A 19,693-nucleotide genomic window follows, 5' to 3' on the forward strand; every position below is an offset into this window, starting at 1 on the left:
GTGTCAATCATCGTCTGGCCCCGACGCATGCGTTGTTTGTTGAAGGGCGCGCGCAATGACGCGCAGGGGCGGGGCTCACAGACAAACGGGGCGGGGAAGGAATGTGTCCATCAGCGTCAGGCCGGGACGCGCGCGCTGTTTGACGGGATGATGCTTCCGGGGGCTGGCCTTCAAGTGATTTTCGTTGGGAGGAAGGGGGGCGGGGAAAGAAGCTGTCCATCAGCAGCGCGCCTCCTCCCATGCGCCGTTCACCAAGCCCGCAGGAGGGACTTGATAGGATATCGGGGCGGGGTCAATGACGCTCCCTCCGCCCTTGGGGTCCGACGACACATGCGCAGTTGGTCACTCCCCGGGTAGGGGAAAAGGGGGCGGGGACAGGAGGTGCCCGTCACCGGATGCACCGCGACGCTTGCGTCGTTTGTCGGAGGCGAACCCTTTTGTTGGGAGGAACCAGCGAGGGCGAGTGCACGCGCACGCGCCGTACGTCCCCGCGCGCGCTCGGGGACGCGCGCAGTGACGTATTCCCCCCTCCCCTCCCCGGAGAGTGTGAGCAACATGGCGGCGGAGAACCGGAGCGGGGCCTCGGTTCATTGTCATCGGGCGGGCCCGGGTCCCGGGGGTGAGGAGCGGCGGCGGCAGCAGCAGCAGCAGCCTGAAGGTGAAGGACAGGAGGAGGAGGAGGAGGAAGAAGAGGAGGAGGAGAGACACCGGGGGAGGAGCAGGCTCAGGGGGCGACACGAGCCTGAAACACAAGGCCGCGCGGAGCTAGGCCTGGCCGCACCCTGCACCGTCAAACAGGAGCTGGGGCTGGAGGAGCAGCAGCAGCAGCAGCAGGAGGAGGAGGACGGGGAAGAAGCGGAGGAGGAGGAGGACGGAGGAGGAGGAGGCGGCGGCATGGTGAAGGTGGAGGCCGAGCCTGAGGAAACGGGCCTTGCCGCCGGACAGACGGACTGCTCGCTTTACCCGGCGGGCCAGGAGCAGAGCGAGGCCTCGGGCAGAGAGCAGCAGCAGGTCAGCGGCAGTCACCAGGATTATTACTGGTTATCACTGTCCGGGCAGTATCGGAGCAGGTGACACTGTCAGGTCATAGAGAATGTTACAGCGCGGAAACAGACCCTTCGGTCCATCCCGTCCATGCTGCCCCAGTTATCCCCTACCCAATCTAGTCCCACCCGCCAGCACCCGGCCCATACCCCTCCAAACCCTTCCTATTCCTATACCCACCCAAATACCTCTTAAATGTTGCAATCCTACCAGCCTCCACCACATCCTCTCGCTGCTCACTCCATACACGTACCACCCTCTGTGTGAAAACGTTGCCCCTTTGGTCTCTCTTATATCTTTCCCCTCTCACCCTAAACCTGTGCCCTCCTAGTTCTGGACTCCCCGACTCCAGGGATGGGACTTTGCCTATTTATCCTATCCATGCCCCTCATAATTTTGTAAACCTCTATAAGGTCACCCATCAGCCTCTGATGCTCCAGGGAAAACAGGCCCAGCCTGTTCAGCCTCTCCCTGTAGCTCAAATCCTCCAACCCTGGTAGCATCCTTGTAAATCTTTTCTGAACCTTTTCAAGTTTCACAACATCTTTCTGATAGGAAGGAGACCAGAATTGCACACAATATTCCAACCGTAGCCTTGCCAATGTCCTGTACAGCCGCAACATGACCTCCCAACTCCTGTACTCAATACTCTGACCAATAAAGGAAAACATACCAAATGTCACCTTCACTATCCTACCTACCCGCGACTCCACTTTCAAGGAACTATGAACATGCACTCCAAGGTTTCTTTGTTCAGCAACACTCCCTGGGACCTTACCATTAAGATTTGCTTTCCGAAAATGCAGCACCTCACATTTATCTGAATTAAACTCCGTCTGCCACTTCTCAGCCCATTGACCCTTATTACTGCAGGGGAGGTGATACTGTTAGATTATTAACATCAGGGCAAGTGATACTGTCAGATTATTACCGCCAGGGCATGATGGGGCTGATGTAGGAAACTGATGCTGTCTGTTTCTCTGTGTGTGAGGCACATGGGGGTTAATACTACCTGTTACACTTGGTGAGGGACGTGGAGGTGTTAGTACTGTCTGTTACACCCAGTGTAAGGGACTTGGGGGAATTGATGCTGTCTGTTACTCTGAGATACATGAATTAATACTGTCTCATTATTGGTGTGAAAATTAGGTAAGGGTTATTACTAGGTGTGAGAGACACAGGATTTATATTGAGTTACTGTGCAAAGGGCAAAGGGTTTTTATTAACACTCTTCAGATGAGAGACGAAAGGATGAACATTTGTCTTCCTGGTGTAACAGGTCGATTAATACTGTCTGTTAATCCATTTCAGTGATATGGAGATTAGTACTGTCACTCCTACTCTGAGTGACATGGTGAGTATTCCTAACACTACCCACAGTGTGACATCAGTCTAGATTAAAACTGTTTTTCATTGCAAGTGACAGGCATGAGATTGAATGTTTCTCTCAGCATGTGGTACGTTAGCTGATTAGTACTGTCTGCTTTACTCCGTGTTGACTATCAGAATATTAATGCTATTTCTCTGAGGGTGGATAATATTATCCTTTAGTCTCAGAATGAGGGGCTGGGTGATGTAATTTTGTCAGTTTGTGAGGGACCTGGGGATTAATACTATCCATTATTCTTATTGTGAGATACCTGGATTAATAATCTCTCACATTGTGAGGGATGCAAGATTAGTACTGCCCATTTCTCACTGTATGATTGATATGGGAGGGTTAATATTGTCTGTCACTGTGAGAAACGTGGGTGTGAGTACTGCCTTTCACTTTCAGCATAAGAGTTGTGTGTGTATGAACAGTGTTTCAGACTTCATGGATCTTAGAAATTAATACTGTCTGTTTTTCTCAATGTGAGGTATCTGGGATGGTTAATAAGTCATTCAGTGTTACAGAAATTATGGGGAATTATTAGTGTTACTATTCGTGGGGTATTGGGGTGAATAACACTGTTACTTCAGCATGAAGAAAATGGGAAGATTAGGATACGGAACTGAGGGTGATTAAATCTTAGTTGCAATTGGGATCTTGGCAATTAATACTGTCTTATTCTCAGGATGTGATGTGCTAAATAATACTGTCGCGTGTTCTGAATGGCATCAGACTAATACAGTCTGTTTAGTCTGAAGGATGAGTTAATTAATACTGTCCATTACTTAAAAGCAACAGAAGAAACCTCACAATCTTTAAAAAGATCTTGGATGAGCACTTGAATTGTCATAACATGAGCCTAGTGAAAGAAAGTAGGACTCGTGTAAGTACTGGTGTATTTCTGATGGTACAGTCCCAAGGACGAGAGAGTCTCTTCTGTATTTTGCGATTCCATGTTGGAGTAATGTTCTCTCTTATATTTGGAGACAAACACATAAATGCTTTATTGCTGTCAACAGTGTGAGGGATAGGGTGGGATTTAATATTCTGTGTATCTTTGTTAGGGTCTTAGAGGAATAATGCCATCTTTTACTTGTAATGAAAGGGAAGTTGAGGGGTAATTTGTATTGTCAGTTACGTTTGCTCTGAGGTGTACTGAGATTAATACTCTTGGATGCTGTCATTGTGCTTAATACTGTCATCTACTCTCTGTATTACTCTCTGCAAGTGTGATATGTAAGTCACCCTCGGTGTCTGGCAGATGGGGGAATTAGTCTGAGGACAGCAGAGATTAATGCTGTTGGTTATCCTCTGAGAGATTGTAAGGGTTTCATACTATCTGTTCCCCTCAATATGATGGATATCAGGGATTAATGTTAGTTATACTCCACTTGGGATGAATACTATCTGTTTCTCCATGTGAGGGCCCTTGGGATGATTGATATTGTTATCCTCAGTGTGAAAAGTGCAGGGCTTATTACTGTCAGTCTGTGTGAGGGATATGGTGGTTAATGATGTCATGCTTTGTGTGGGGCACATGTGACATACACAGAATGAGGGAAATATGGTGAGATTACGAATAAGAGACTGAGTAATTCTGTCAGTGACTTTCTGCAGGACTGGGGACTTGGTGAGATTTAATCTGAGGGGCATGGGTGTTAATACTGTCTGTTTTACTCTGCATGAGTGGCATGAGGAATTAAGCTTACCTGTTACCCACAGTGTGCATACTGGGTTGAGGAGGGATGTGATGTTAACACTTACTCTCTCAAACAACTCAGTGGAGTATGCGGCTCTACAAATATCCTTCAAATATGAGTCTAGCAAATCAGTGCAAAAGAGAAGGCTGAAGCATTTGCAATAATCTTAAACCAGAAGTTCACTGAAACCGGCAATAGATGACTTGGCTTTTCAAGCCTGCTGTGCATTCATTATGATGACAGTGGATCCTCTGTCTCAATGCCATATTCCCTTTTACTCTCCGTGCCTCTTCATGCTTTTAATATTTAAAAATTTACCAAATTATTTTTGAATGTATTTTGACTTCACCTCCACAACCTTCTGTGGTAATGATTTCCACAGATTGACCACGCTGTAACCTAAAGAAAAGTGTTTCCTTGTCTCGCTTCGAAACAGTCTACGATGTTTGCTGAGACTGTGATCCCAGATTCTGAATCCAATTTGGCCTTCTGCAGAGGGCCCTAGCATTTCACATGACAGTCTCTAGCTGAGTTGATTGACTGTGTGATATCAAGAAAGGCTAGATATCAGAGCAGGAGCCACTAGTTAACCGTTGGACCAGGAGGTCTGGGTTCAAGTCTCTCATGCTCCAGAGGTATGTACAGGAATAACATTTCTGCATAGGCTGATTAGAAAAATAGGATAAATAAAAAAAGGCACAGCCACATTAATTGGCCGTTATTGAAAGCTTTTTCTACTGCACATGCCAGTGACTCTGACAGCATACTGCCAATAGCACTGAAGATGTGTGCTCCAGTTCTTGCTGTGCTACTAGCCAAGCAGTGCATCTACTTTACAGTGTGCAAAATTGCCCAGGCATATCCTCTACCGAAAGGCAAGGCAGTCAGTTACTGTGCCATCATTGTACTCTTGATCATCAGTACAGTGATCTGTATATAAATTACAGTACGTGTGCCAGTCGCAAAGTAAGGAACGCAATCTCAGGAGAAGACCATTCAGCCTGTGCCAGGTTATTGTAAGAATTATTCACTCCACTTCCTTGCTCATTCTCTGTCATGCTGCAATTTACATTTTTGTGAAGTTTTTTAAAATTCCTGTGACCTTGTTGGTTGTAAGCCCTCTTCAAGCAATGCATTGCATCTCTTGTTTGTTCATGCAAACATCAGTTATAACCTTCACCATGTGCTGAGGAAAGAGGCAGGCCCCAAGTTCACGTTGACCAAACGGGCATTGAGACCCATCCTGTTGACCTTTTCTGGCTGCCCAACCAAATGAACTGTCAGCACCTTCCCATCTTGGAGTCAAAGTTGCAGTGAAAATATCCACTATTACATGTTTACTTCCAATAGCGTTGATTGAAATCTGCTACCTCTACACTCATTGCCAGGGATCTGGGTTTGATTCCCACCTTGGGTGACCATCTGTGTGGAGTTTATATGTTCTCTCTGTGTCTTTGTAGGTTTCCACCAGGTTCTCCAGTTTCTTCTCATAGTCCAAAGATGTGCAGGTTAAGTGGATTAGCCATGCTAAATTGCCCCATTGTGTCCAGGGATGTGCAGATGGTTGATGTGATTTCGAGGAGAGAAAACAATGAAAAGATTTGTTGGTGGGAGTAGGGAGTGGCTTACAGGAGTTGTTTCTGGACAAGCATGGGCCTGTTTCAATGCTGAAGATATTGCACGATGGTATAGCTTAGTCTACTTTATATCTAGCCCCATCCCTCAATCAGAAAAGCACACCTTTGTCCCCATTGCCTGGATTGTAACTAACCACTTTTGTTCATATTTGTATTTGCTCAGACTTCATCCTCCTGTAATGTGTCTTGTAGCTGCTCTGAGGCCATAATACGTGGGAGAACCACAACCCTGCCCTACTCTGGGCTTTTATTGCCTCTTGTCATTCTGTACCTTTTGAGACATCACCTGACGTTTCATCAGCTTTTTCGTATTTCGCAGTCTGATGAAACTGCAGCGACGTTTTATGAAAGTATTTCATGTGACCTGTATCTGGTCGAATACTGTCAGTAGTTCAGTAACAAAGCATTGATAGTTTCAAGAGGTGAGACAAGATCAATAATATGGAGGAAGGAATCAAAAGTGTGAGAATCCAGGGGCAGAGATTCATGCTGGTGTGCAGCACAGAGGTCCTGAGGCTGTGATTGGAGGGGTTTGTCGTCCAGTGTGATGGTCACAGGGGTTGTGTCATGAGGCTTTCGTGCTTCATGAGTTTCTCGGGCTGTTTTGGGTTACAGTGCAGGGGTTTCTGGCTATTGTTTAAAGACTGTGGGACTTTTAAGGAGCTGTTGTACTCTGTGAGCATCAGGGTCGAAATGAGGGCTCTGTTTTTGAGTTCTGTTGGCCACTGGGCTGCGATGAGTGTGTGTAGGCTGCAAGGACCAAGTCTTCGTGCATTTCATACATTGAGAGGTCCTGGGCTGTGTTTATGGTTATGGGGGAGTGCATTGTGAGCGTTTCAAGCTGTGAGAGTGTACTGTCATACAGTATGTGTGTCTTGGGACAGCAGAGAAACTTTACAGAATTCTTCCTTGAAATACAGATGTCGCTGATGAGATTGGCGTCGGTTGCCCAATTCTGATTGACTTTGCATGGTTTACGAGGACATTTAGAGTCATTGAGTCATAGAGGTGTACAGCACGGAAACAGGCCCTTCGGTCCAAGCCGTCCATGCCGATCAAATAGCCCAACCCAATCTAGTCCCACCACATCCTCTGGCAGCTCATTCCATACACGTACTACCCTCTGTGTGAAAAGGTTGCCCCTTGGGTCTCTTTTATATCTTTCCCTCTCACCCTAAACCGATGCCCTCTAGTTCTGGACTTCCCCCACCCCAGGGAAAAGACTTTGTCTATTTATCCTATTCATGCCCCTCATAATTTTGTAAACCTCTACAACGCCACCCCACAGTCGCCTCCGTTCCAGAGAAAACAACCAGAGCCTATTCAACCTCTCCAGATAGCTCAAATTCTCCAACCCTGGCAACATCCTTGTAAATCTTTTCTGAACCCTTTCAAGTTTCACAACATCTTTCCGAAAGGAAGAAGACCAGAATTGCACGCAATATTCCAACAGTGGCCTAACCAATGTCCTATACAGCCGCAACATGACCTCCGTACTCCTGAACTCAATACTCTGACCAAGAAAGGAAAGCATACCAAACGCCACCTTCACCATCATATCTACCCGCGACTCCACTTTCAAGGAGCTATGAACCTGCACTCTAAGGTCTCTTTGTACCGCAACACTCCCTAGGACCTTAGCATTAAGTGTATAAATCCTGCTAAGATTTGCTTTCCCAAAATGCAGCACCTCGCATTTATCTAAATTAAACTCCATTTGCCATTTCTCAACCCATTGGCCCATCTGGTCAAGATCCCATTGCAATCTGAGCTAACCTTCTTCACTGTCCACTAGACCTCCAACTTTGGTGTTATCTGCAAACTTACTAACTCTACCTCTTATGCTCACATCCAAATCATTTATATAAATGGCCAAAAGTCGTGGACCCTGCACTGATCGTTGTGGCACTCCACTGGTCACAAGCCTCGAGTCTGAAAAACAACCCTCCACCACCAGCCTCTGTCATCTACGTTTGAGCCAGTTCTGTATCCAAATGGCTAGTTTTCCCTATATTCTGTGATATCTAACCTTGCTAACCAGTCTCGCATAGGGAACCTTGACAAATGCCTTACAGAAATCTATATAGATCACATCTACTGCTCTGCCTTCATCAGTCCACTTTGTTACTTCAAAAAATTCAATCAAGTTTGTGAGACATGATTTCCCATGCACAAATCCATGCTGACTATTGCTAATAAGTCCTTGCCTTTCCAAATACATGTACATCCTATCCCTCAGGATTCCCTCCAACAACTTGACCACCACCGATGTCAGGCTCACTGGTCTGTAGTTCACTGGCTTGTCCTTACCACCCTTCTTAAACAGTGGCACCATGTTAGCCAACCTCCAGTCTTTCTGTACATCACCTGTGCTTATCGATGATACAAATATCTCAGCAAAAGGCCCAGCAATCACTTCCCTAGCTTCCCACAGAGTTCTCGGGTACACCTGATCAGGCCCTGGGGATTTATCCATCTTTAACCGTTCCAAGACATCCAGCACTTCCTCCTCTGTAATATGGACATTTTTCAAGATGTCAACATTTATTTCTCTACATTCTATATCTTCCATGATCTTTTCCACAGTTAACATTGGTGCAAAATACTATCGTCCCCCATTTTCTGTGGCTCCACACAAAGGTTGCCTTGCTGATCTTTCAGGGGCCCTATTCTCTCCCTCGTTACCCTTTTGTCCTTAATTGTATTTGTAAAAGCCCTTCGGATTCTCTTTAATTCTATTTGCCAAAGCATGTCCCCTTTTTGCCCTCCTGCTTTCCCTCTGTAGTAAACTGAGGGCTGTTCAGATACAAGCACTTCATTGGAAGTCTGGAGTCACATTACACCAGACCATGCAAGCATGGCAGATTTCCTTCCCCAAAGGAACATAAATCAACCCACTGGGTTTTCGAAATGTACAGCTTTGCAGATTCTATTACAGATGCTATCGATTCCCGGTTATAACTAATTAAATAGCGCCAGCTGTCATGGTGAGATTAAACCCATGCCAACCAATACATTAGCCAGATCTCTGGATTATTAGTCCAGTGCAAAATACCACTGTGGACTCAAATGTGTAAAACTGATGGACTGTCAGAACATTGTAGGTCTCAGCCGTGAAGAGGGCATCATTATGCAGTGTGAATGTCTGATCCATGAGGATAGACTGCCGTATGGTGGGTCCTGCGGCTGTTGTGCAGTGTCTGGGTCACTCATAGGCTTTCAGCAAACTGTTGTTTGAATTTACCACTTCTACGAGACCATGCGCTTGATTGAGTCTCTCACACATCCTGAAAAGAATTCGAGTATGTAGAACTGTGGAAGTTGAGGTAGCAGAGTGGCATAATGTGTGGGTATTGACTTTGAGGGTTCGTTACAGACGGGACAACCAGTTTGTGTAGAGGAGCGCCCCACCAGCCTGCTAATGATAAAAGATAACTGAATTCTTGGTAATGGTCTGAAGATTCGCATTGACAAGGAGTACTGGATTAACTTCCCGATGACTCGAAATAATGGAATGGGATCCCTTGATGCTGATTTGTTGATCCAAAGGTCAGGCCTTTCTGAATGTGGATGCATTCCTTCATGGTGTTAATGATATTGAAATTCATTCCATTAAAGTCTAGAATTTCTAGATTCTGAGATGCCGGTGTTGGACTGGGGTGTACAAAGTTAAAAATCACACAACACCAGGTTATAGTCCAGCAGGTTTTATTGGAAGCACACTAGCTTTCGGAGCAACGCTCCGAAAGCTAGTGTGCTTCCAGTAAAACCTGTTGGACTATAACCTGGTGTTGTGTGATTTTTAACTTAGAATTTCTAGGTAATGGTGACCAAGGCAACTTCTGTTTTTTTTTATTTTAATTATTTATTCGCTTGTTCATGAGTTGTGGACTTTGCTGGTTTGTCTAGGATTTGTTGCCCATCCCTGCTTGACATTATGACGGTCATAATCAATTTAAAGGATCTGGTTCATTCTTGTCCTCTTCAAGGAGGGGTATCTGCCATCCTTCCTAAGTCTAATCGACCTGTGTCCGGAGATCCACTGTTGTGGTTGGCTCTTAATTTCTTTGCAAAAAATAAAATCACCCAGCCAGTCCCTCAAGGAAGGGCAGCAGATGTTGGCTCAATGGCAGGCACATCCAGGAGAGAGTCAGGAAAAAGAATAGTGCGTGTAATCTTGAGTATTGACTCAGTGTCCAGACTCCATTGAGATTCTGAATAGACATAGATGGATAGCACTCCCATTGACTGTAGTTCAGGATGCACCAGTCACAGTGACTTGTTTTGCTGATGAGACCACTGGTTTTTGATGTGTTAATGTGGTTCCCATTCAAATACTAACGTTGTGTATCTCTCTCCCCTTCCTCTCTCTCTCTCTGTGTCTCTCTCTCTCTCTCTCTCTCTGTCTCTGTCTCTGTCTCTCTCTCTGTCTCTCTCTCTCTCTCTCTCTCTGTCTCTCTCTCTGTCTCTCTCTCTCTCTGTCTCTCTCTCACACACACATTTGGTGAGAAGCGGAGGATCCTGATCATAGATGAACAACGGCAGCGGGTAGAGGAGGCCGTGCTGTGCCAGGAAGTTGAGTGGGACCGTACCGACAGGCAGGCCAGCGGGCTGGTGTGGCAGCGTGTGGAGGCCTGGGGCCCGGACGCAGACGAGTCAGGGAAGGTGCTGGTGTCGGTGGCCGGTGTGCGAGGCCAGGAGCAGCACCCACCAACAACATTGCAGAGCCTGCCCCGCGATAGACCGGGTTCCTCCCCAGCCCAGCGTAGGCGCAAGTCGGAATATCCCCGCCGGCGGAGCTGCATCTCGTTCACGTTCGGTGGGGCGGAGCTGAGCACAGGCCATCCTGAAGAAGGCGAGGAGCCGGTGGAGATCCGGTGAGTGGAGAGCACGTGTGGAGGTGGGTGAGTCACCCGGTGTCCAGGGCCTTCTGTGCTTTGGAAAGGGATGACTGATGTTTGGGGGAGTTGGGGAAGTGTACCCAAAGGTGGAGAGATTGATGATGAAGGCATGAGTGTTCCTTTCAGACTCATGGAAATGACTGTTTCGAAGAGGGATTGACTATCAAACAAACCAGAAGGAGCACTATCCTTTGCCATGCACACCTGAGCAGCATGAGGGTACTCAGCCTCAACTGGTGGGAAAGATATTCAGGATCAGATCTGCAGGGAAACTCTGAAGAGATGCAGAAACTACAGTTTAGTGATAACGGACGACTTCAGTTTTCTGAATGTGGAAAGGGGCAAATCGTGTTAGAAAGTATTTATTGTACGTATTTGGGAGACTATTTTTGATGTGCCTATTCTGGCTGACGGAGGAAGGATTCTGGTTGGTTGGGAATGCTCTGAATCCGGTCGATCAGGTGTGAGGGAACTTTGGGGGATCAGTGATCAGCGCTAACCTAATGTTTCCAACGTTGTCTAAAATAACCACATTGGAGGTAGGCCAAATTCTACATTTGGAGGGAAAGCTGTCACAAGCAAAATTGTGCAAAAAAGAACAATTGGCTGTTTTTTAATGAGGAAATGGTTCATGTGCCCAAGATGGAGCAGCCAAGTACAGAGCACTGAGACAGCAAGAACTTATGAAGCAGAAAAAAGATGAGTACAAAAATATGTCAAGTTGACAATACAAGTGCAAATCCAAGTTTTAGTTCCAAATGGAGAGGGTTGAGAAGTCAGGGCTACTTTACATGGAGATTGTTGAAGCAAACTTTGCTGGAAACAGTCAGAATTGAAGGGTTTGGACAGAGTCGCCCAAGATCAACTTATTCTTGTTGGTGTGAAGGCTGTAATTTGAGGTTATTGGCCAATGACTCATCAGTGACACGTGAAACGTTTACTTTTGCACTTGGTGGACCTGTGTGCTTGAAATCTAGAATGCACTGCTTGTATTGTTTTTCCCCCCTCATCGTCCTCCCTAGGTTTATGGGCTGCTCCAAATCTATGCCCCCTCCCATTCTTGTCTCCTCTATAAGCAGGAACAGCTCATCTATTCTATCCATCATTTTGAAAATCCTTTATCAAATCTCCAGTCAGCCACCTTCTCTCCAAAGAAAGCAATGCCAATGGGGAAACATGGTATGCAGTCCTGACCCCACTTCAGATGACTTATTGTAATAACAATAGTGATGATCTCAGTGCTGGTTACAGTCTATGACCAAGCAGCCATGACATCAGTGTGTAGAAGTTTCTCATTACCTCGGTCCCGATAGGCAGTTTGTTAAGCTGGGGCTCTGTAAATCTTAGCTCGAGAGAAACAAACTTAAGCAGCAACTACCTTTGCAACATTCCATTACTTTCTACTTTTCAACAAGGTAGCTGCTCAGCCTCCCAAACCATTAGTGAATATGGACCCATTCTAACTGACCTCTCCTCATAGGACAGAGCACTCCTTCCAGGAATCAGTCATAGAGATGGACCGCATGGAAACAGACCCTTCGGTCCAACCCGTCCATGCCGACCAGATATCCCAGCTCAATCTAGTCCCACCGAGTCCCAGCCCATATCTCTCCAAACCCTTCTTATTCATATACCCATCCAAATGCCTCTTCAATGTTGGAATTGTACCAGCCTCCACCACTTCCTCTGGCAGCTTATTCCATGCACGTACCATCCTCCGTGTGAAACAGTTGCCCCTTAGGTCTCTTTTATATCTTTCCCATCTCACCCTAAACCTGTGCCCTCTAGTTCTGGACTCCCCGACCCCAGGGAAAAGACTTTGTCTATTTACCCTATCCATGCCTCTCATAATTTTGTAAACCTCTATAAGGTCACCCCTCAGCCTCCGACGCTCCAGGGAAAACAGCCCCAGCCTGTTCAGCCTCTCCCTATAGCTCAAATCCTCCAACCCTGGCAATATCCTTGCAAATCTTTTCGGAGCCCTTTCAAGTTTCACAACATCTTTCCGAAAGGAAGGAGACCAGAATTGCACGCAATATTCCAACAGTGGCCTAACCAATGTCCTGTACAGCTGCAACATGACCTCCCAAAGTCTGTACTCAATACTCTGACCAATAAAGGAAAGCATACCAAACGCCGCCTTCACTATCCTATCTACCTGCGAGTCCACTTTCAAGGAGCTATGAACCTGCACTCCAAGGTCTCTTTGTTCAGCAACACTCCCTGGGACCTTACCATTAAGTGTATAAGTCCTGCTAAGATTTGCATTCCCAAAATATATCACCTCTCGTTTAATTAAACTCAACTCCATCTGCCACTTCTCAGCCCACTGGCCCATCTGGTCAAGATCCTGTTGTAATCTGAGGTAACCTTCTTCGCTGTCCACTACACCTCCAATTTTGGTGTCATCTGCAAACGTACTAACTGTACCTCTTATGCTCACATCCAAATCATTGATGTAAATGATATAAAGTAGTGGACCTAGCACCGATCCTTGTGGCACTCCACTATTCACAGGTCTCCAGTCTGAAAAACAACCCTCCACCACCACCCTCTATCTTCTACCTTTGAGCCAGTTCTGTATCCAAATGACTAATTCTCCCTGTATTTCATGAGATCTAACCTTGCTAATCAGTCTCCCATGGGGAACCTTGTCGAATGCCTTACCATGTCCATAAAGATCACATCTATCGCTCTGTCCTCATCAATCCTCTTTGTTACTTCTTCAAAAAACTCAATCAAATTTGTGAGATATGATTTCCCATACACAAAGCCATGTTGACTATCCCAAATCAGTCCTTGCCTTTCCAAATACATCAAGTGAATCTTTTACGGTAAGTATATCTTTCCTTTGGAATAAAAAAAAGCTAGTACACTGTACTCCTTCTTATCTCCTTAAAGCCCTTTGCCATTGCACCAAACCCTCATTTTCGTGAAACAAAGCACCTCTGTGAAGGCTTTTGGGATAGTATTTCTGTGTTCAATTTGTTGTGCCTAATTTGGAGTGTAAGTCCCAGTAGTGCAAAAGAGAGCAAAGTCTCCATCTGACCCCATGTTTTTCCTGCCCCTACAAGTGTTTGGTTGAGACAATGTAGAGGGTGCATTACTTTGCTACGCTGTATCTGAGAGTTTTGAATCTCCAAATTTTCACCCCAGATGATCTTTGCTCAGTTGTCAAGTATTTTCAAGACTGAGACTCATGGATCTTTGGACTTGCAGGGGAATCAAGAGATTTGAAGATTAGGCAGGAAAGTGGAGTATATGTAAGATATCTACCTTACTCTATTGAAGGATGGAGGACCTTGAGTGGCTTTATGACCTTTTCCTGCACCTGTGGGGTTTTTTTTGTGTTTGTAGGTTTAGATTCATTTGGAGTCAACCCCACACAATATCTGTGCTTGATAGACCTTGTAGAGGGAACTTGATATCAAACCTGAAGTTTGGCATCCTCATCTTAGAAGACCATGTACCCTGATTGTGTGATCAAATGTTACAGCTGTGCACCCCTTTTCCAGGAGTCTCTCATGATAATATCAAAATGTGAGGTGAAAATAGTAGTACAGCATTGGGACAGTGGATCCGTCTGATTATACTGAATGAAGGAGCTGGGATGAATGGCATACTCTTCCTTCATTCTTCAACATTTCTATATTTCTGTCAGTGATGCCATCATCCTTTAGGTAATGGCCAGTAATCATGACCGCGATTTCTGTTTTTCAGTAGCTGTGTGCACACATTCATTGGAGTTTTTTTTTTCAATATATTCCTCTATTCGAAGAATCAATCACTTTTTGACTTTCAGAAATATGTGGCTGCTCTTCAGTAGCCAAGGTGATGCTAATTTATCTCCTGTTAAAAAGCAAAAGCCTGGGAACTGTAAACTAGTGAGTCTGAAGTCAGTGGTGGGTAAGTTTTTGGAGGGGATTCTGAGAGACAGGATTAACGTGTATTTGGAGAGGCAAGGACTAATTAGGGATATTGAGCATGGCATTGTGCATGAGAAATCGTGTCTCACAAACTTGATTGAATGTTTTGAGAATGTGACCAGTAAGATAGATGAGGGCAAAGTGGTAGACCTTGTCTGTTTGAACTTTAGCAAGGTAAAACCATTGGCAACATTTCGCATGGTAGACTGGTGAGCAAAGTTACATCACACTGAGTTCAGGGAGACTTTGCCAATTGTATTCAAAATTGACTTGATGATACGAATCAAAAGGTTTCGGTGGAAGGTTGATTTTTGGACTGGGGGTCTGTAACCAGATGTATTCTGCAGGGATTGGTACTGGGTCCGCTATTGTTTGTCATTTATATAAACTGTTTGAATGAGAATGCAGGAGGCATAATTACCAGTTTGTGGGTGACACCAAAATTGGTGAAGAAGGTTATCTCAGACTACAAAGGGATCTTGATCAATTGGACCAATGGGTCCAGGATTGGCCCATTGATTTTAATTGAGATTAAGTTTAATTAAGGTAAATGCGAGATGTTGCATTTTGGTATGGTGAATGACGGTCGGACTTACACAGTTGATGCTCGGGCCATGAACAGAATTGTCGAACAAAGGCACCTCAACCCCTCGGCATAGAGTTCCTTGAACGTTCCTTCACAGGTAGACAGGGTAGTAAAGAATGCACTTGGTGTGCTTGCTTTCACTGCTCAGACCATTAAGTATAGGACTTGGGATGTCATGCTGTGATTGTACAGGATGTTGGTTAGGCCACTTTTGGAGTACTGTGCACAGGTTCTGCTTGCCCTTGTAGTTGATTACACGGTGCAGAAAAGGATATTACAGGGACTGGAGGGTTTGAGCTCTGAGGAGAGGCTAGATAGGCTGGGAGTTCTTTTTACTGGAGCAACAGGGTTGAGGGATGACCTTATAAAGGTCTGCAAAATCATGAAGTGCATAGATAAGGTGAACAGCAATGGTTGTTTACCTATGGTAGGGGAGTTCAAGACCAGAGGTCAAAATTTTAAGGTGAGAGGAGAAAGATTTAAGAGGGCTTTTGAAGGGACGAGGATGGTTCATGTGTGAGATGAACTGCCAGAGCAAATGTTTGATGCAGGTATAGTTTTTAAAAAATTGAAGACATTTGTCAGGTATGCACATAGGGATGTGAGCCAGGCCCAGGCAATTTGGACTAGTTTAGTCTGGGAAACCTGATTGGCAGGGACGAGTTGGACCAAAGGGTCTGTATGACTCTTAAAGCATTTTCTTGACCTTTGGCGGTCCCAAAGCACTTTACTTTTGAATGCGTAAGCATGGAGCCCCTCACTTTTGCGTGGTGTTTTTGAGAAATGTTTATGGTTCTTATCACCTTTCATCCCACTTTGTTATCATTCGTGGGATGATGTCTTTGCTGGCTGTGCCAGTGTTTATTACCCATCCCTAACTGCACTGGTGAATGCACGGTGAGATGACTGTTTTAAGTGCTGCTGTTCAGTTGTAGGTGTGGAGGGCCCGTAGGAAGGGCAATCTGGAATATTTCAATGTCCTCCTAGATGGTGGTGGTGGTGATTGTGGGTTTGGAGGTTGTTTCAGAAACCTCTCAATTCCTGCCATGCAACTTGGAGATGGCACCCATTGCTGCTATTGAGTGTCACTGGTGGAGGGAGTGATTGTCTGTGTCATTCAAGTGAGCTGCTTTGTCCTGGATGGTGTCAAGCTTCTTGTGTTGTTGGAGCTGCACTCATACAGGAAATTGGGACATATTCCACCATATTGCTGTTCTTGCGCCTTGTAGATGGGAACAGAGATAAGGTTCTTTCTGCAAGATTTCTAGCCTGTGACTTGCTCTTGTAGTTATATAGTGAATTTAGTTTTGTTTCTGGTCAACCCCTGTGATGTGGTTAGTGAGTGATTAAATGATAGTGAGGCAATGGTCTTGTAATAATTATTATTAGACTGTTAACCTCGAGACACGGGTATTGATCTGGCGACCAGGGTTCAAATCTCACCCCATGGCAGGTGGTGAAGTTTGAATTCAATAACAATCTGTCTTTAAGAGACCAGTGATGACCATGAAACAAGTGTCATTTGTTGGGAAAAGAAAGTCATTTGTTGGGAAAAGAAAATCATCTGGTTCACTAACATCCTTTAGGGAAGAAAGCTGTCATCCTCACCTGGTCTGGCCTATATATACTCCAGACCCACAGCGATTTGGGTGACTCGTAACCCACTGGGCATTAAGGAATGGATAATAAACACTGTCGAACCCATTGATTCTCTCATCTGGTGAATTAATTTTTTTAAAAGTGCCATTTAATGTAAGGGGTCAGTGATTTGATGGAGATGGTCATTGCTCGGTACCTGGGTAACACAATATTATTTGCCACTTGTCAGTTCACCCTTGATAGTTTTTCAGGCCAATCTTGAGCCTAATCAAATCTTTGCCTCCTGTTCCCTAATTCCCGTTCCTTCGTTCAGCGATATTTATTGGATGCAATTTTGTTAATAAAATACTCTTCCTTATATTCAAACCCCTGTTTGTAATCCTCTCCAGTCCTGCGAACTGTTTGTGCCATGCCTTGACTTCTGGCCTCTATTGCGTTCCTGATCATCTTCATTTCCCATTGTCTAGATGAGAGTGGTGCTGGAAAAGCAGAGCAGTTCAGGCAGCATCCGAGGAGTAGTAAAATCGACGTTTCGGGCAAAAGCCCTTCATCGGGAATACAGGCAGAGACCCTGAAGGGTGGAGAGATAAAATCTCATTACCCATTGACCTGGAGCTCTTGCACTCACATTTTAAAGCCCTTTATTCCTTTTAAGACTGCTATTTGAATTGTGCTGGATCAAAGACCTGGAGCTCCCTCCTTCCCTGCATTGTGGGTTGATTCCTGTTCGAGGTGGCTGCAGCTCACCCCCTCCTTGTTTGGAGCAATGTGGAATGGGCAATAAATGATGCTATGCCTAGAGACACTAACTATCTGTTTGTTCACCATGGGAATGATAAAGAAATATGCCATGTTAGCAAGTTGTGCTGAAGCAGTATAAGGAACCTTGTTGATTTTTTCATGTATTGTACATTTTTTGTGTTATTCTGTTATCGCAGTAGTGGAGTACTTTCCAGTGTTCTTTTTTATTATTCTTTCTTTGGGATATGGGTATTGCTGCTGTGTTGCCCATCCCCAATTATCCTTGAACTATGAGGCCACCGAAGAGTCGTGTGCATTGCCATATATATTTCCATGATGTCTTTATCTGATCTAGCCAACATATGATTCCTGATTTATAGCAATTTAATTGACTTTGAAATGGTCGAACAAGCCAGTCAATTGTGTCTAAGTGCTGCAAGGATGATTAAAGGAGTGAAACCAGATGGACTGCCCAGCATCAACAAAGTCTGCCAAACAAAACTACTGTGGTGCGTGTTGTCCTGTTGCCTCTGCAAGGTCATCCTTGCTGACATGTGGGGACTTTCACCAAAATTGTAGTAGCAGACCCACAGATCGGTCAAGCAAGTGCCCGACACAGTCATTCCCACAGAGTCATATCTTACCAAGTCCCAAGCAACACCATCACCGTCCCTGGGCATGATCAGTCCAGTGGTGGTGGCACAGCGGTGAATGCTCTGCCTGCCCTGGGAATCATCCACATTGACTCTGGGGCCAATGAATTCTCATGCTAAAAATGGTGCTTCTCTGTGTTCATCCTCACTTCAAGGAAGCGCTGTGGGTAGGTTGGGTGGGGAGGCAAGGCCACAGAATGAACACCAAGGGAAAGAATCTCAGTCACTAAAAGTGGTTCAGCAACGCTGTTGACCAAATCGAAGGAGTCCCAAAGGACTTAGCTGCTAGACTGCATCAGTAACAGGGAGAGGGAATCAAACATCAAGAACTAAACACATCTTGTTTAGATTTTTCAAATTGAACTCCTTACACTGAGACAGCCTATTTCTCAACATTTCTGAACCATTGTTTCTTCAGACGAAACTGTTTTACACAACTAATGCCCACCAAAATGTCTGGAAATTGAAACCAAAAGGCTTTGGGAGCTGAGAGTTTAACCTGAGCCAAACAAAACTGATCCTTTTACTGAAAACCTAAAGCACTTCATTTTATTTTGTTCGATTGTGAAAACTCCCAACAAAGCCAAAACCTTGTTGCACTCCAGGGTGTCTCAATTTTTGAATTTGACAAAAAAAAAGTACGGCACCAGAAAGCATGATGAGCTAATTTTGAAACCCCTTCACATTCGGGCAAAAGGCGCATGCCACTGGTTCCAAACTCTTAAATGTATATATGTTTCATGCTAACAATTTGAGGTGCTGCGTCATGAGGTACTATGGGTGGTCAGTAGAATTTTATTTAACCACAGTCTGTCACCTCATGGCTTAGTATGTAATCCACTTGAGCAGTATCACCAAGCTCATGGGTCAACCCTGCTTCAACAAAAAGTGCAGGAGAGCATGTCAGCAACTGTACCAGGCACCTGTAAACATGAGGCATAGTCCTGGTCAAGATATAAGACAAAACTGCCACATGTTCTTTACGATGTGTGGCAAGATAGGCAGCTAAGTGATTTTCCTAAGAATGGATCAGGTCAAAACTCTACATTCCTTGTACATCCAGTCTTGAATAGTGATGAATAATTTTTTAAAATACCTCAATGAAAAAGCAGGCTTTACAAATAAACGTTGGAGTCTAGCACTGCAGTAAAAATAAGGCGAAAAGACAAGCAGCTTCAGTCAAAAGTGTTCATCTTCATCTGATTTGGTTCACTCGTTATATTCATAAGGAAAGGCTGCGTTGTGGCACAACTCTGTAGTTTGTGGGACAAAAGCTCAGACATAGATAGGGACATCTGGATCAATGGTGCTGGAAGAGCACAGCAGTTCAGGCAGCATCCGAGGAGCTTCAGCACAATCAACGTTTCGGGCAAAAGCCCTTCATCAGGAATAAAGGCAGAGAGCCTGAAGCGTGGAGAGATAAGCTAGGTGGAGGTGGAAAGAGAGTAGCATAGAGTACAGTGGGTGAGTGGGGGAGGAGATGAAGGTGGATAGGTCAGGGAGGAGAGGGTGGAGTGGATAGGTGGAAAAGGAG

The 19,693-nt window shown here is 45.1% G+C and overlaps 1 protein-coding gene across 3 annotated transcripts in view; it reads left to right on the plus strand.

Annotated features, from left to right (window-relative positions):
* The first annotated feature begins 440 nt into the window (after window positions 1-440).
* Window positions 441-19,693, plus strand: part of LOC122544083 (E3 ubiquitin-protein ligase ZFP91-like) — a 71,293-nt gene continuing 52,040 nt past the window's right edge. The window contains exons 1-2 of one of the 3 annotated variants that reach the window (XM_043683094.1): window positions 441-1,011; window positions 10,266-10,630. In XM_043683094.1, coding sequence (XP_043539029.1) covers window positions 556-1,011; window positions 10,266-10,630 — 821 coding nt within the window. In that variant the 5' untranslated portion in view covers window positions 441-555. The remainder of the gene's footprint in view (window positions 1,012-10,265; window positions 10,631-19,693) is intronic. The other 2 variants (XM_043683093.1, XM_043683095.1) reach the window with 2 other exon arrangements.

The sequence above is a fragment of the Chiloscyllium plagiosum genome, chromosome 46, assembly GCF_004010195.1.
Source record: "Chiloscyllium plagiosum isolate BGI_BamShark_2017 chromosome 46, ASM401019v2, whole genome shotgun sequence".
NCBI lineage: Eukaryota > Metazoa > Chordata > Chondrichthyes > Orectolobiformes > Hemiscylliidae > Chiloscyllium > Chiloscyllium plagiosum.